Source organism: Geotrypetes seraphini, chromosome 8 (genome assembly GCF_902459505.1).
Source record: "Geotrypetes seraphini chromosome 8, aGeoSer1.1, whole genome shotgun sequence".
Classification (NCBI taxonomy): Eukaryota; Metazoa; Chordata; class Amphibia; order Gymnophiona; family Dermophiidae; genus Geotrypetes; species Geotrypetes seraphini.
In genome coordinates, this window is record NC_047091.1 from 106,138,462 (window position 1) to 106,155,889 (window position 17,428).

General features: G+C 46.0%; 1 protein-coding gene across 4 annotated transcripts in view; it reads right to left on the reverse strand.

The window, feature by feature from the left end:
- The window catches only part of KDM4B (lysine demethylase 4B), a 354,261-nt gene that overhangs the window by 69,930 nt on the left and 266,903 nt on the right, over window positions 1-17,428 (reverse strand). For 3 of the 4 annotated variants that reach the window (XM_033955335.1, XM_033955333.1, XM_033955334.1), the window contains exons 11-13: window positions 16,750-17,279; window positions 6,977-7,112; window positions 5,745-5,923 (exon numbers count right to left, since the gene is read on the reverse strand). In XM_033955335.1, coding sequence (XP_033811226.1) covers window positions 5,745-5,923; window positions 6,977-7,112; window positions 16,750-17,279 — 845 coding nt within the window. The remainder of the gene's footprint in view (window positions 1-5,744; window positions 5,924-6,976; window positions 7,113-16,749; window positions 17,280-17,428) is intronic. The other variant, XM_033955336.1, reaches the window with a different exon arrangement.

The following is a 17,428-nucleotide window of genomic DNA, read 5'->3' on the forward strand; positions in this document are numbered from 1 at the left end:
TACAAAGTATGTATTCTTCCCAATTAATATTTCCAAATTAAGAAACCGACTTTGCTTATTTGTAAATGGGTCTCTACCAGAGCCTTTAATTCAGTAGCATAATTAAATGAAATAACTATTTCTTAAGTTTATAGGGATGGGCGAGGACGAATTTGATTCCAGCAGGGATGGGTTTGACTCCTAGAGGGGACGGACATGGACTGATTTGACTTCTAGTGGGTAAGGATGGGGATGGGTTTGATTCTACCAGGGATGGGCGGGGACGGGTTTGATTTCTGTCCCCACGCAACTCTCTAGCTCAAACCCATGCTAAGCAGCAGGTGAGAAGGTAAGCGGGGTGGCCTCAAGCACCAAAAATCTGTGCAGGCTGGCTAACAGGTACCAGCAGGAATCGGCCTGTCAGCTGCAGACCTCAGTCTGCTTCTTCTCTATGCAGGCAGAGCCGACACTAAAGGTAAGAATCTCTGAGCACTTAAAAACACTGAATAAAATAATAAAAAGGAGAGAGCAGAAGAGAAACACTCCTTCCAGCTCACATGCAGAATGGAAAAACTGCAGGTGGCAGGAGAGCTCCCAAGGAAATATGCCGATCACAGAAAAAATCTGGAGTGGATTCCTTCTGCATATGGCTCATGCTCATATGGCTCATGCTCACGCTACAAAGCCAAGAAGAAACCGATAACATGGAAGACATGTGGTCGACTTTGAAAGCAACCATACAAGAAGCAACAAACCGCTATGTAAAATCAGTAAGTAAACGGCGAAGGAACAATAAGCCACAGTGGTTTACTGCGGAGATCTCAGACCTGATCAAGGAGAAGAAAAAAGCATTCATCTCTTACAAACAATCAGGGAAGCAGGACTCTAGAGCAGACTACCTGGCCAAATCAAAAGCCGTCAAAACAGCAGTCAGGGAGGCTAAATTCCTCATGGAGGAGTCTCTAGCAAAGAACATCCAGAAGGGAGATAAATCCTTCTTCAGGTATATCAGTGATAGAAGAAAAAACTCAGGCGGGATTGTACGTCTTAGGAAACCAGACGGAGACTATGTGGAAAAGGATTCGGAAAAAGCCCAACTATTAAATGAATACTTCTGCTCAGTCTTCACCCGAGAAGCGCCAGGGCTCGGCCCTCAGCTACAGACAAGGGTTGTCTCAGTTGACCCGTTTAGTGACTTTGAGTTTACGCCCAGCAGTGTCTACGGTGAGCTGTCAAAGCTCAAGGTTAACAAAGCAATGGGGCCGGACAACCTGCACCCCAGGGTGCTTAGGGAGCTGAGTGATGTCTTGGCAGAGCCACTGTCCGCGCTCTTCAACCTCTCCCTTAGTACAGGCAGCGTCCCGTTGGACTGGAGGACGGCTAACGTCATTCCACTCCACAAGAAAGGCTCAAAGATGGAGACAGCAAACTACAGACCAGTGAGTCTAACATTGATAGTGAGCAAACTAATGGAAACTCTAATCAAACACCAATTAGATAAGATCCTGGATGAGGAGAATCTACGGGATCCCCGACAACATGGATTTACTAAGGGGAGATCCTGCCAATCCAACCTGATCAGCTTCTTTGACTGGGTGACGGGGAAGCTGGATATTGGGGAGTCCCTGGACATCGTGTACCTGGACTTTAGCAAAGCATTCGATAGCGTACCACACCGCAGGTTACTGAGCAAGATGAGTTCTATAGGATTAGGTAACACATTGACGAAATGGGTTGGGAGCTGGCTTGGAGGTAGGCTCCAAAGGGTGGTGGTGAACGGCACCCCCTCCGAAATGACGGAGGTGATTAGTGGAGTACCACAGGGCTCAGTCTTGGGCCCAATCCTATTCAACATCTTTATAAGAGACTTGGCAGAAGGGCTTCGAGGTAAAATAACATTATTCGCCGATGACGCCAAACTGAGTAATGTAGTGGGCAAATGCACAACAGATGAAGATTCAGTGCCCGACAACATGATGCACGACCTACTCCTACTGGAGCGATGGTCTAGGACATGGCAACTCAACTTTAATGCCAAAAAATGCAAAGTTATGCACCTGGGCAGCCAGAATCCATGCAAGTCTTATACCCTTAATGGCGAGATCCTAGCAAAAACGGTAGCAGAACGAGACTTGGGGGTAATCATCAGTGAGGACATGAAGTCTGCTAATCAAGTGGAGCAGGCTTCATCCAAGGCAAGACAAATCATGGGCTGCATACGAAGGGGTTTCGTCAGTCGTAAGGTGGAAGTCATTATGCCATTGTATAGATCCATGGTGAGGCCCCACCTGGAATACTGTGTGCAATTCTGGAGGCCGCATTATCGCAAGGATGTGCTGAGACTGGAGTTGGTGCAAAGAATGGCCACCCGGATGGTCTCGGGACTCAAGGATCTACCATACGAAAAACGGCTTGACAAATTACAGCTATACTCGCTTGAGGAGCGCAGAGAGAGGGGGGACATGATTGAGACGTTCAAGTATCTTACGGGCCGCATCGAGGCGGAGGAAGATATCTTCTTTTTCAAGGGTCCCACGACAACAAGAGGACATCCGTTGAAAATCAGGGGCGGGAAACTACGAGGTGACACCAGGAAATTCTTTTTCACTGAAAGAGTGGTTGATCGCTGGAATAGTCTTCCACTACAGGTGATTGAGGCCAGCAGCGTGCCTGATTTTAAGGCCAAATGGGATCGGCACATGGGATCTATTCACAGGGCAAAGGTAGGGGAGGGACATTAAGGTGGGCAGACTAGATGGGCCATGGGCCCTTATCTGCCGTCTATTTCTATGTTTCTATGTTTCTATATTGGGCAATAACCTGGTTCATAGTCTAAAGCGCGCGAGGACAAAGATGCGCCAACAACCGAGCGCGGACAACTGAGCGCAGGACTTCATCGCGCCGAAGAAAAAACGTATTTTAAAGGGCTCCGACAGGGGGTGTTGGTGGGGAACCCCCGCACTTTACTTAATAGAGATCGCGCTGGCGTTGTGGGGAATTTGGGGGGTTGTAACCCCCCTCATTATACTGGAAACAACTTTTTCCCTGTTTTTTAGGGAAAAAGTTAAGTTTTCAGTATAATGTGGCGGGTTACACCCCCCACACTCCCCCAACATGGCAGCTTGATCTCTATTAAGTAGAGTGGGGGGGTTCCCCACCAACACTCCCCATCGGAGCCCTTTAAAATACAGTTTTTCTTTGGCACGATGAAGTCCTGTGCTCAGTTGTCCGCGCTCGGCGCGCCTTTGTCCTCGTGCGCTTTTGACCCGTCACCAATAACCCGCTTGTCCAGAATGACACATCTATTGCACTAGAAAGAGAAATTACATGGGTAATTGCATTTTTGGGAAGTGCACACAATACATTAACAATTTCAATGGGTCAATATTTAACTGCCAAGGTCAGCTTTATATCTATATATCCATCTATATATATATTTTTTTTAAATAAAAACGCTGTGGCAGTCAAACAGCTATCCATGTAGTGGCACTGAATCTCTAGAATTTATCTGAATAGTGGCAATATTCAGTCTGCTGTCCAGCTAAGTATTAACTTATCTTGATAGACTGAATATTTCTGCTCTATGCATACAAATTCCTGAATCGCCCTTGCTCTACCCACCACTTTGTCCAAGAAGTATCCGCATGGTGCCGAAGCTACAGCATTCATCCAGAGAGAAGGTGCTATTATCCAGATAAATGCTTTTGAATACTGACATGTAAATGTTCAACCAAAAGTAACAGGAATTGTTCATTCATTGATAATATAAAAACACTAGCCTTAAAAAAAAAGGAGCATTATGGATACACTTGAGATTTAAAGCAGCAATTGATTCATCACTCTCCGATATCCCTTACACTATCAGGAAATATTACATTTTTAAATACCTTTTAAAGATATCTTTTCTACCTAGGTTCATTCTTGGAGATACATCCTTGGTTGCTCCGACATTTAACATGGGAGTAGCCCATACTACGTGAGAGCCCAGAAGAGGCTGCCTAAGAAATATATCACAGCTCTTGCCAGCCAAGGCACAGCCAGACTTAAATTAAATTAAATTTTATTTCCTGTGGTTATACAACTACTAACTTCTCTGGTGCTACTAAATACTGCATATAAAAATAAGATAATATATCAGAGTACTGAAGGAAGTAGGTGCAGATTTTACAGCTAGGGCTTTGCTGGGTGAAAATGGTCTGCTGCCAGATCTTCTGCCATAGGCTACGAGATTTTCTGAGAATTGTCCTGGGTTATTTATAATGCATAATGGATGCCTGTTACAGGATTAGATCTGATCCACGGTGTTACACTTAGCAATAGTTGCCAAGAAAATCTGCATCTCAAATCTCGCTTTCAAGCACTGTGTACTGAGCCAGCAAGGGAAGGCTTGATGTGTTTAGTGAGATGGAGCTGTTACTGTTAACTGTCCAAGCCTGGATATGCCTAGCATCATTTACTTTTTCATCTGATGGGAAAAATTAATACTGAAAAAAAGCCACAGGAATGATTGATGAAACCTATTTTACATAACTTTCTATATATTTTGTAAGAAATGTAGCCCTAATATTATTTTTTAAAGAAACGTAAATTAAACCATTTATAGGTTTTTATTTTTCTGCCACAGCTTTGAACAAGATCAGTGACAAATTTAAATGTCTGTAGTGCCTATAATTCCCAAGGGAGGAGGAATTGGGAAAAGGATACCGCCGGCACCTCTCTTCCCCCTCCCCCACACACCATGGTCATGCTCTCCCTTTCCTCGTACCTCTTTAAATCTTTGCCAGCGCTAGCAACTTCTCTGGCCTGCTGCTCATGCTGGCCTAGCTCCCTCTGAAATCACTTCCTGGTCGTGGGGCCATGAAGTAATGTCAGAGGGAAAGCCAACGCAGGTGTGAGCAGCAGGCCAGAGAAGCTGCTTACACTGGCAAAGATTTAAAGAGGTATGGCAGGGGAGGATGCAAGTGTGGCAGGGAGAAGGAGCAGGTGGTGGAGAGGAGGGCGGGGAGGGTGCTGCACTACCCCAAGCACCTCCTACCATTGCTATGTTACTGCCTACAGGTACCCAACATCACTAAATAGAAAGGTGGTTAGAACCCATATGCCAAAAGATCAACTTCTTACGTTTAGTAGAGAAATGCAATGCATGTTGAAGCTAGGTGTCAGCTAACACGCAGCCATCTACTCTCATCCTTCTACCAACAATCCAGAGAAAGGGAATTTCTACTAACTTCTGAATTTCTCATCTTTGCAGGAGGACTGGAAAAAGCTCAAAACCTACTCCCAAGCATTCCCAAAGAATTACAGCATAACACACTATTTACCACACTTACACAAAACAGGAATGTGCACTGCCATACTTTCACAAACCCCCTCCTCCTAAACTGCCACAACAGATCTATTACGTGTTGTGGTAATTCACACAACTTGCTTCTGTTCGTGCTATGTAAAACCACAAATATCCATCTCATACATATACACCAACACAAATGCATAGAAAGAGCCAATTAATGCATATAAAAAGCCAACGACTATGAAATGAACCAATGGAATGCCTTTGAATAAATTAATTGCAACTCCCTTTTTTTACCTCCAACGCCAGCAAAATTTTCCATTCTGTAATAGCATGACTATAAGCTTAGGATCAGAGCCTGGTGAGTGTTGCTGTGGTTACCATTTTTTCCACGTTCCTCTGGGAGATGCAGTTATACCAGTGATGCCTGGCTGAAAGGACAAAAGACTATGCAGGTGGCAGAGCCAGTCATTACCTGATTATAGGGACAGAAGAGAGTACAGATAGCACAGTATGGCTCAATCATAGCAGCTGCTGAATTGAATCTCCTCTCAGTCATGAAGTTTAGTGCTTTATTCTTCCACAGGTGAGAGAGTAAAGATTTCAGAGTCTCTGGATCACTCACATCCTCCTCACCAGAGAACGGAACAGCTTCTACAGGAGGCAGAAAGCATCCAGAATGAACAAGCTTTAGGACTTAATCTATAATCAACAAAGAGTGCAATAACAAAAACAATTATACTGAATCAGAAATATAAGCTTGGAAGTCATGGGGCAGGCTGCAAAGAGGAAGTGAAAAGTTGCACATGTATACATGGACTTGTCACTAGGATGACACTGGAACAGCCTGCAGCACTAACAGTCACAGCTTGTGCTATGCAGGGACAACTGACATTTACCCAGACAAATTGACAGACATGGCTGGGCAATAAAAAGCGACTTCCTTGCCAAGTAATTGGAAGTCATGATCTGCAAATCGATCAGTGTCTCTTGGAGAGAAACCACAGGAAGCCTGCAACTCCTACCCTAACAGCCTGTCTCAGAACTATACTTTAATTGCTTTGATTACAATGCATTTTCTCCTATTCCCCAGTATCCTGTCCGCACACCTCCTGTGTCAATCTCCAAACCAGAGACCAGACAAGAGAGAAAGCAAGACAGAGAAAACTTGTACACTTAGCATGCCATTCATAGCAACTTGTACGCAAAGAACAAAATATTTGTCAAGAAGCAAAATCTCAAACCCCAAAAGATAAAATTGCAATTTCCCAGGTGTCAAAGCTTAATGCTCCTGAAAAGCTTTCCCATAGCACACGTGGCTAGCAATTCTTGAAAGAGAAACTTGGCAATTAATTTCTTGCAAAATTTGCTTGCAGGGCTGTGGGTATACATGCTTATCTAACTCAGTGAAAACTGATTTCTAAAAATATCCCTTATTCTAGTACCATTATATTGGAGGAATCTTCAGAGAAACATAGTATTGTGAACATGATGCAACGTTCCCTCCTATACAACTAATCGTTAATATCTTCATTTATTAAAAAATATGTGCCTGCCGCCCAATGAAGGCCACTACTCTGAGCTATTGTATGTATTATTATTTACTCATGCTCCCAAACTAGCCGCAAAGTACAAAGGTTCTCTCTCAAGCTTAACACTTGAGCATCATCTTCTGGAGAGCTCATTCTAGATAGTTTGCACACTCACCGTCATCACTTGAGGCTTCCTGCTTAACAACTGATAGTGGGGAGCGAGTTGGAGGTCTTCCCAGCGGATGACGACGAGATTTCTTAATCTCCATCTTCATCTTTGAAAATGTGGTCGGCTTCTGCAAGAACACACACATAAAAAGGAATTTCCAGAAAGGGCTACCATGTTGCTAATTAAGACTATTTCAAGCTGAGTCACCCAAGCACTGTCATTTGACAAATATCCTGTGTACCCTAGCCTACTATTCAACAACAGGAGGGCCTAGAGAAAGCCTCAGTTAGATACAATATCCAGCTGAAGAAAACTGAGACTATCTGGACTCCTGGTGCATTAAGAACACTGCTTAGCAAGAATACCGCTCCTATATTCTGTGAATGGAAACCTGTTTCTACAGGGACACAAGTTTATTACTATTTCTATGGCATGACTGGCTATACACTGCATTATTAGTGAACCACCAGACAGCAAAAGGAGCAATTTAACAGACACATTGCTTTGTTTTAGTGCAGGGGTAGGTAATTCCAGTCCTCGAGAGCAGGAGCCAGGTCAGGTTTTCAAGATATCCACAATAAAAATGCATGAGATAGATTTGCATCTCAAGGAGGCAGTGCATGCAAATCCATCTCATACATATTCATTGTGGATATCTTGAAAACCTAACCTGGCTCCGGCTGTCGAGGACCGGAACTGCCTACCTGTTTCAGTGCATTGTTCGCTTTAAAAACTATATACAGTCAAAACGCGGTTTGCGAGTGTTTTGCAAGACAAGCAAAACATTCTCGCAAATCATGACTCGCAAACCGAGCGTTGACTCAATTTGCGAGCATCGCTTCCCCCCCCCCCCCCCCGCGCGAACCTACATCCCCTGCCCACCCATACAGAAGCCTTACCCCCATCTGGCACCGGCACGCAGCTCACAGGACGTGCCGGTGAACGAAGATCCTTCCTCTTGCCTGGGCCTTGAGCATCTGCGCATGCTCAAGGCCTTCTGGTTCTCACTCTCAGAGAGAGCGAGAGCCAGAAGGAGAGCGAGACCCAGAAGGCCTTGAGCATGCGCAGCCGTTCAAGGCCCAGGCAAGAGGAAGGATCTTCGTTCACCGGCACGTCCTGTGGGCTGCATGCTGGTGCCAGATGGGGGTAAGGCTTCTGTTTGGGCGGGCGGGGGATGCCGGTTCACGTGGGGGGGGGGGGGAGGGTGGAGCAGTGCCGGTGGTCTCGGAGGGGTGGGGGTTGGAACCGATCAAGCGAGTTTCCCTTACTTCCTATGGGAAAACTCACTTTGATATATGAGCAATTTGGTTTACGAGCATGCTTCTGGAACAAATTATGATCGTAAACCAAGGTTCCACTGTATATGTAAGTAAACAGGCTTGTCCAACTTTTTTTTTTTTAAAATCTGGCCACATTTAACATTTCATAATATTTGGAGGGCCAAGACACACGCAAAATATCTGTGCCATTAAAAAAAAAGCAGATTTGTCATTTTTTTCAGATCACTAAGGGCTAGATTCACTAACAATAGCGACTCAATCACTGTTGGCCCATTCTCTGGCTGATTTTCCAAGAGCGATTGATTCACTATTAAGTTTGCATGCAAATGATTTCCACGGAGGTGCAAAATCATTTGCATGCCAACCCACCAACTCAATCGCTCAGTGAGCGATTGGCACAATGCAAAGCCCTAACAGTAGTGACAGGGGAAGCAGCCTTCTGTCACTGCTGTCAGAGCTTCTGCTTTTTTTTTTTTAATGGGACAGATGTTCTGCATGCCATCTGTCCCAATAAAAAAGCCCTCCCCCCCCTGCTAACACTCCCGATCCACCATCTCTCCAACCCCCTAAAAATGGCAGGAGGGATGCCCACTCCCTCCTCCCTGGAAGTTGGAAGCAGGAGGTAATAAAAACACCTCCTGCTCCTCCCGTGACGACACTAGGCCTTAGGTCCCTCCCTGGTGCATCAAATCCAAGCTAAAGGCCCACTTTTTTGAAACTGACTTCAACTCTTAACTCCCACTCACTGCTGTCAGATACCTATACCCACTGTATCATTTCCTCTACCATAATGTGATAGAGGACAAGAAAAAATCATTCCGGAAGTGGAAAAAGGATAAAACCGAGGAAAATTGGAAAGAGCACAGGAAGCATCAAAAAGAATATCATCGCGTGGTCAGAAAAGCAAAAATAGAGTATGAAGAAAGACTTGCCAGGAAAGCACAGAATTTTAAACCATCCTTCCGATATGTGAGAGGAAAACAGCCAGCGAGGGAGGAGGTGGGACCTCTGGATGAGGGAGTCAGGAAGGGAGTGGTGAAGGAAGAAGAAGAGGTGGCAGACAGACTAAACACGTTCTTTTTGTCGGTCTTCACAAAGGAAGACACATCCAACGTGCCGGAACTGGAAAAAATCTTCAAGGGGGATCAGGAGGAAAAATTATCATGTATGGAGGTAAGCCTTGAAGATGTACTCAAACAGATAGATAGATTAAAAACTGACAAATCTCTGGGCCCAGACGGAATCCACCCGAGAATACTGAAAGAGCTCAGAGATGAAACGGCGGAGTTGCTGCAGCAGATTTACAACTTATCCTTGAAAACAGGGGTAATTCCGGAGGACTGGAGGATAGCGAATGTTACACCTATCTTTAAAAAAGGATCAAGAGGCGACCCGGGGAACTACAGACCAGTGAGCTTAACCTCAGTTTCGGGGAAGATGGCTGAATCATTGATCAAGGACAGTATCAATGAGCATATAGAAAGAAATAATCTGATGGGAACAAGCCAGTATGGTTTCTGTAAAGGAAGATCATGCCAAACGAACCTACTGCACTTCTTTGAGGGGATAAGCAAACAATTGGACAAAGGTGACTCCATAGACATCGTATATCTGGACTTCCAAAAAGCCTTCGACAAGGTACCCCATGAGCGCCTACTAAGGAAACTGTGAAACCACAGGGTGGAAGGGGAAGTGCACAGATGGATCAAAAATTGGCTGGCAGACAGGAAACAGAGGGTAGGAGTAAAGGGACACTACTCTGACTGGAAAGGGGTCACGAGTAGTGTCCTGCAGGGGTCAGTACTGAGACCGCTGCTGTTCAATATATTAATAAATGACCTGAAGTCAGGGACGAAGTGCGAAGTTATAAAATTTGCAGACAACACAAAACTCTCCAGTAGGGTTAAAACTGTGGAGGAATTGAAAGAACTACAAAGGGACCAGAACAAACTGAGTGAGTGGGCAGACAAGTGGCAGATGAGCTTCAATGTGGAGAAATGTAAAGTCTTGCACATAGGGAAAGGAAACCTGATGTATAACTACATGATGGGGGGATGGTATTGGGAGAAGGCAAACTGGAAAAGGACTTGGGGGTTTTAGTGAATAGGACAATGAAGCCGGCGGCACAATGCGCAGCGGCCTCAAAGAAGGTGAACAGAATGTTGGGCATTATCAAAAAAGGTATCACGACCAGAATGAAGGAAGTTATCCTGCCACTGTATCGGGCGATGGTGCGCCCGCATCTGGAGTACTGTGTTCCATACCTTAAGAAGAATATGGTGATACTCGAGAGGGTCCAGAGAAGAGCAACAAAGATGATAAAAGGCATGGAAAACCTTTCATATGCTGAAAGGCTAGAGAGGCTGGGGCTCTTTTCCCTGGAAAAGCGGAGACTTAGAGGGGACTTGATAGAAACTTATAAGATCATGAAGGGTATGGAGAAGGTAGAGAGGGACAGATTCTTCAGACTAGCGGGGGCAACAAAAACAAGAGGGCATTCGCAAAAATTGAAAGGAGTCAGATTCAAAACAAATGCTAGGAAGTTCTTCACTCAGAGGGTGGTGGACACCTGGAATGCGCCACCAGAGGAGGTGGTAGGGCAGAGTATGATTTTGGGTTTCAAAATGGGATTAGATGATTTCCTGAAGGAAAAGGGGATTGAAGGGTATAGTTAGAGGGTTACCATACAGGATATTAAAGGATTAAGGAACAGAATGTTTTAGGTATTAGATCACTTACAAGTCATGGACCTGGGGAAGGGAGGGGGGCTGCCGCGGGAGCGGACTGCTGGGCATGATGGACCCATGGTCTGACTCGGCAGAGGCCATGCTTATGTTCTTATAATCTCCCCAACCCTAAAATGTCCTGTCTAAATTAGATTGTAAGCTCCTCTGAGCAAGGACTGTCTATTGCATGTTAAAATGTACAGCACTGTGTACACCTTTCTGCATTATAGAAATAATAAATAGTAGTAGTAGTATGTGATGCACGGGGAGGGGCCTAAGGCCCTGATTGGCACAGATGCCTCTGTCTCCTCCCTTGGGCGGGGCCTGAGGTGTCTGAGCCAATTAGGAAGGAGCCTAAGGAAATCCCTGATTGGCCAAAACAAATGGCTAATCAGGGACTTCCTTAGGCTCCTTCCTAAGGAAGTCCCTGATTGGCTCAAACGCCTCAGGCCCCGCCCATGGGAGGGGCCTGAGGCACCAGGGAGGGGCCTAAGGCCCAGTGTCATCGCAGGAGGTGTTTTGAGTACTTCCTACTCCCGTTATGGTAGGAGTTACGGGACATGGGGGTAGGGCAGGGGCCTCCGGTGGCAGGAGGGAGTGGGCATCCCTCCTGTCCTTTTCTTCGGGGGGGGGGAGGGGGGTAAGTATTTGCAGGCAGGAGGAAGTGGGCATCCCTCCTGCCATTTTTTTTCAGGGAGCCGGAGGGCCTTCGGGGCAGGATGGAGTGGGCATCCCTACTGCTGCATTTTTTGGGGGGAGTGGGCAGGTGCATTTGGGGGCAGGAAGGGCATCCCTCCTGCCTTTTTTGGGGAAGAAGGGAGGGGCGCGCGATTGTCGGGGGTTGTTGGGTGGGCTGGCAGTGGGGAATTTTTTTCTGGGATAGATATTTTGTGTGTGTAATTCATGCAAAATATCAGTGCCATTGGGAAAAAAAAATTTAGGCATACCCGTCAGTAACACAGTTACTACAGCAGTCGGGTTTTAGGATCTGTAAAACACGATGCTAAATAGCCAAGCAATGTAAGTGAATCAATCGCTTGGCTATTTTGAATGGGGGTTTTACTAATTTGCATGGCTGGATTGGAAAATGGGCAATTGAGGGGAAAAACATGCTGTGGTCTGTTTTGTGAATCAGGTTGGTTAGCAGCGATCGTTGCTAAACCTGTGAAAACAGGTTTAGCGATGATCACTGACTTCTAGTGAATCGGGGCCTAAAACTCTTGCTTTTTTTGTGCATAGCCAAGCAATGTTAGTGTATCAATTGCTTGGCTAGTCTGCATGGGGTTTTGGCTAATATACATGGCCGGATTGGAAAATAGGTGATCGATGGGAAAAACACGGTGAGCCATTTTGTGCATCGGGTTGGCAAATGCGATCATCGCTAAAGCAGTTAAAACAGGTTTAGTGATGATCGCTGGCTTTAGTGCATCCGAGCCACCGAGGCAGATTTAGGGAACACAGGAATCCCCCTCCTCACTGCAGTTTGAAAGATGCAATGAACATGGGAATCCCCTCCTCACACTTGGTTGCTTATTTGCTTGGATCCAAGGGTGAAGAGGCAGTAGGTTAATGGGTTGGGAAGGTTGTGGTTAGGGAGGCTTTACATCCCCAAGAACACATAGAGGTAAGTAAGGAGGATGTCCTCAAACAGATAGACAGGTTAAAATGCGGCAAATCGCCGGGCCCAGACGGGATCCACCCAAGGGTTCTGAAGGAACTAAGACAAGAAATAGTGGGCACAATCCAGCATGTTTGCAACCTATCCTTGAAAACTGGAGAGGTACCAGAGGACTGGAAACTGGCGAATGTCACACCTATCTTCAAGAAGGGATCGAGGGGTGACCCCGGGAACTACAGGCCGGTGAGCCTGACTTCAATTATAGGGAAGATGGTGGAAGCTATGATCAAGGATGGTATTTGCGAGCACATCGAGAGAAATGGCCTACTGAGAACAAGCCAGCACGGATTCTGTAAGGGAAGGTCATGCTTAACGAACCTTCTGTACTTCTTTGAGGGAATAAGCAGTCGGGTGGACAATGGGGAACCCATAGACATCATTTACCTCGATTTTCAAAAGGCTTTCGACAAGGTGCCACATGAAAGGCTGCTTAGGAAGCTGTGGAACCACGGGGTGGGAGGGGATGTGCACAGATGGATCGAGCACTGGTTGTCGGGTAGACTGCAGAGGGTCGGAGTAAAGGGACAATATTCTGACTGGGGGGAGTCACGAGCGGTGCGCCACAGGGATCAGTGCTGGGGTCGTTACTCTTCAACATATTTATCAATGACCAAGAAAAGGAGGCAAAGTGCGAGGTTATAAAATTTGCAGACGATACCAAACTGTGCGGTAGAGTTAGATCCAGGGAGGAGTGTGAGGACCTGCAAAGGGACCTGGACAAGCTGGAAGACTGGGCAAACAAATGGCAAATGCGCTTTAATGTGGAAAAATGCAAGGTCATGCATATAGGGAAAAAGAACCCGTTGTTCGACTACAAATTGGGGGGGGCATTGTTGGGAGTCAGCAGTCTAGAGAGAGACTTGGGTGTGCTGGTGGATGCATCACTGAAGCCATCTGCACAGTGCGCAGCAGCCTTGAATAAAGCCAACAGGATGCTGGGCATCATAAAGAGGGGCATAACAACCAGGACGCGGGAAGTCATCATGCCATTGTATCGAGCGATGGTGCGTCCGCATCTGGAATACTGCGTTCAATATTGGTCACCGTACCTCAAGAAGGACATGGCAGTACTTGAGAGAGTCCAAAGGAGAGCAACGAAACTGGTAAGAGGGCTGGAACACTGCCCATACGCTGAGAGGTTGGATAGGCTGGGGCTCTTCTCTCTGGAAAAAAGGAGGCTCAGGGGAGATATGATAGAGACCTTCAGGATCATGAGGGGCATAGAGAGGGTGGATAGGGACAGATTCTTCAGGCTGAAGGGGACAACAGGAACGAGGGGGCATTCGGAGAAACTGAAGGGAGATAGGTTCAAAACAAATGCAAGAAAGTTATTTTTCACACAAAGGGTCGTGGACACCTGGAATGTGCTACCGGAGGAAGTGATCAGGCAGAGTACGGTACAAGGATTCAAACAGGGATTGGACGGATTCCTGAAGGATAAAGGGATCGTGGGATACTGAGAGAGGTGCTGGGATGTAACACGGGTATAGAAAGCTAACCAGGTAATAAGTATAGAAACCCAACCAGGTCGTGCATGTGCAAGACCGGAGGGTTAGGACTTCGATGGGAAGATAGGACTCAATGGGAAACCAAGGTGGCAAGGGGGCCCCTTCTGGCGATTCAGACAGGTCGTGACCTGTTTGGGCCGCCGCGGGAGCGGACTGCTGGGCAGGATGGTCTGACCCAGCGGAGGCACTGCTTATGTTCTTATACAGGGTGTCTGTAAATTCCCCACTGAAGGCATTGGGGGTTCCAGGGGTAGACACAACATATTCCCCTCCACACACACCCCGGTGCATCAAAATTAGTACCTTTGTTGGCAGAGATGCCAAAGCCCCAACAACCATAGAAATTTTCTGCTGAGCCATTCTTCTTCTGGTACTTTTGCAGTAACTAAGGACTCCTAGCATCAGCAGCTTGAAGCACCCTGCCGACTTTTGGGCTACTGCAGCAGCACCAGGAAGAGGAGAGCAGTTCAGCAGGGAATTTTTTGATTGACTGAGTTTTGGCATCCTTTCCAGCCATTTAATGGGGTCAGTGCAGGTTTGGAGGGGATCTGAGCCCAAAGCCCCCTGTAGCAATACCACTATAACAGTAATGGCAATGGCAGTTTCAAAAATGAAATGCCATGCTTTCTTTTATTCCTCTGACCCTCACCAGTTTTTTTTTTTTTGCCTGCAATTTTTCTTTCCATTTTCTTTTCTCTCAGTATCTTACTGATTTTCTCTCTCTCTTTCTCCCTCCCCCAACTTTCACACCAGTTCTCTCTCTCATATGTACCCCCCCTGCTTTCACCCTGTCTTGATCACCATTCTTCTTTCCTGCCATGAGTGGTCTGAGAAAACCCCGTGAAGTCTGATGAGATTCCTGCTTCTCTGCCACGACTGGTTTTTCAGCACGAAGTTGAGCCGTGAAATCAGAAAACAGTATGAAATTATGTTTGGAAGGTAATATGTTAATCTCCTACATTAAGATTGGTACAGCTATGTTATCTGTAGTGGGTGTAAAGCTGTGGAATAACCTGCCAGGAATTCTGCATTTGTATGCTGCTAGAATAAATTTTAAGAAAATGTTAAAAACTCAACTGTTTGTGATGGCTTTTTTGAGTTGAAATTTTATATTCAATCTGGATTTTAAGATTTCTGATGTTTATCGACCATTTTTTAAAGTATTTTTTTAACAACTGAATTATATATGTTTGTTTAACATTTTATGTTTGTTACTATGGAAACCGTATAGGTAATATATGGTAAATAAATTGTTAAATAAATAAAAGTTGGTACCGTAGGACTAGCCTCAACCTCTGGCATTGTGTGGCTCAAGCTCCCAGTTAGACCAATTGCAGAATATCAGGAATCTCATATGAGGACTTTACAAGGCTTTCTTGAACCCCTCACAGCAGGGAAGGATTATCAAGATTTCATAAAGCTTTTGCAGGCCAAGAAATTGAGGCTGCTGGGCCCAAGATCTGGCCTGCAGGCCATGGGTAGAGAATGACACGGTCAGCCAAAACGGTGGGGTGAAGTGCTCACTGCGGGCATGTGGACAAGGCCATCCACCACCCCATGGAGCAGTGAATGGCCTTGCCCCCGCAGTTAAGGGAGGGAAGGCGTGCGGCCCCCCTGCCTCCCTCCCCCTTACCTTCAGTAAGTTTTTTACGAAAACGCCGTGAAGGTAAGGGGGAGGGAGGGAGGAAGGGAGATAGATTTTGTGAAAACGTGGAGCTTACTTGCTGGATGCGATACGACTCTCTTCCCCTATATCTTTATCTGTGGGGGAGGGGGAAAGAGGAGGAATATACTCCTCCTCTGTTACCAACTGGTCAGAATCGTTCCAGGGCGGGGATAGGAGGAGAATAATTATTTTCCTTTTCTATTTTTTCTTCCTTTTCATGTTAAGCGGTGATTGATTGCAGTGATCCCTCAAAATCTAAAGCTGTGCAGGAAGGGAGAGAGACAAGGTTGGAAATTGTGCTGTGGATAAGGGCAGGAGAATGGCTGCTGGGCTTTATGGAGATAGATTTGGCTGTAGGGACGGAGGGAGGGGGCAGTGCGCAATCGGTGACCGCGTGCCTTCCCTCCCTTAAGTTTCAACTCTTTACTAACATGCCGCAAAGGTAAGGGGGAGGGAGATTCTCGGGCCGCTGAAGGATGGTGAGAGGGAAGGGTGGATGCTGCGGGGATGGAGCGGTGAAGGGGACGGCGGGGATGGGGGTGAAGGGGACGGCCAGGACATGGCGGTGGGCCGGAGACGGGGCAATAACGGGGACAGATGTTTTCTCCCGTGTCATTCTCTAGCCATCGGTTGGACAAGCCTGTTTTAAAAGATCTCATTCACAATGCTACTGCTAAAACAAACGGAGAGAACTGAAGCATCAAAGTAAACTTTATCTAAAGCCATTGTTTGGGGGGGGGTCCACAGGCTTCAGACAGATTAGGGAAAACTCTTCTTTTCAATTAGTAAATTTGCCAAAGAAGATTCTTGACAGAGTGAACACATGGATTAGAAAATAGTAACACACAGAAGTCACTCGTTCCGATCCTTTGACAATTCTGTCACTACAGAACTGTCATGCTTCTTGAACAGACTATGTACCTGTATTTCAGTAGCTCCTGTGCCAATACGCATTGCATTTGCTTCTCCACCATCTTCTTGCTTCACCGAGAGGTCTGACAAGGCAGGAAGCTCCTTCCATATCTGATCTTTATAGCTGGCAAACTTCTTGAATGCTTGATGACAGGACATCCGTTCCTTATCACACACAACTTTTTTTGTTTTGGGGACTACATAGAGCATAGGAATAATTGGCCGGGACTTGATGTCTTCTTCCTCGCTTGCCCCCTCTGAAGGAGTTATGTTGACAAGAGCAGAGGCAGTGTTCTCTCCCAAGGCGACTGCTGCTGCTGCCTCTGCTTCAGCTACTGCTAGTTGTGCGCCTGTTGCCAGTGCCGCCTGCATAGACATTGCTGGAGTTTGTGTTATAGGGGCAGTTGAGGCATTTATTTCTTTGAGATGCTGCTGTTCTTTTTTATTTTTCCCGTCATTTTTTGATTTTGGTGGTCTGCCTCTACCTCTGATCCCTTTCGTTCCAGTGAAACGCGCTTTGGATGTAGTTGGAGTGACTCCTGTTTCAAGGAGGATATATATCAGCTCTGGATACACATTTAGAAGTTAACTTAGAAAATATACAATGCTACTAGTAGTTTGGGTTTTTTTTTAAATAAAATTGATTTTCAAGTTAAACATATAGAGGGGCATAATCAAAAACAATGTC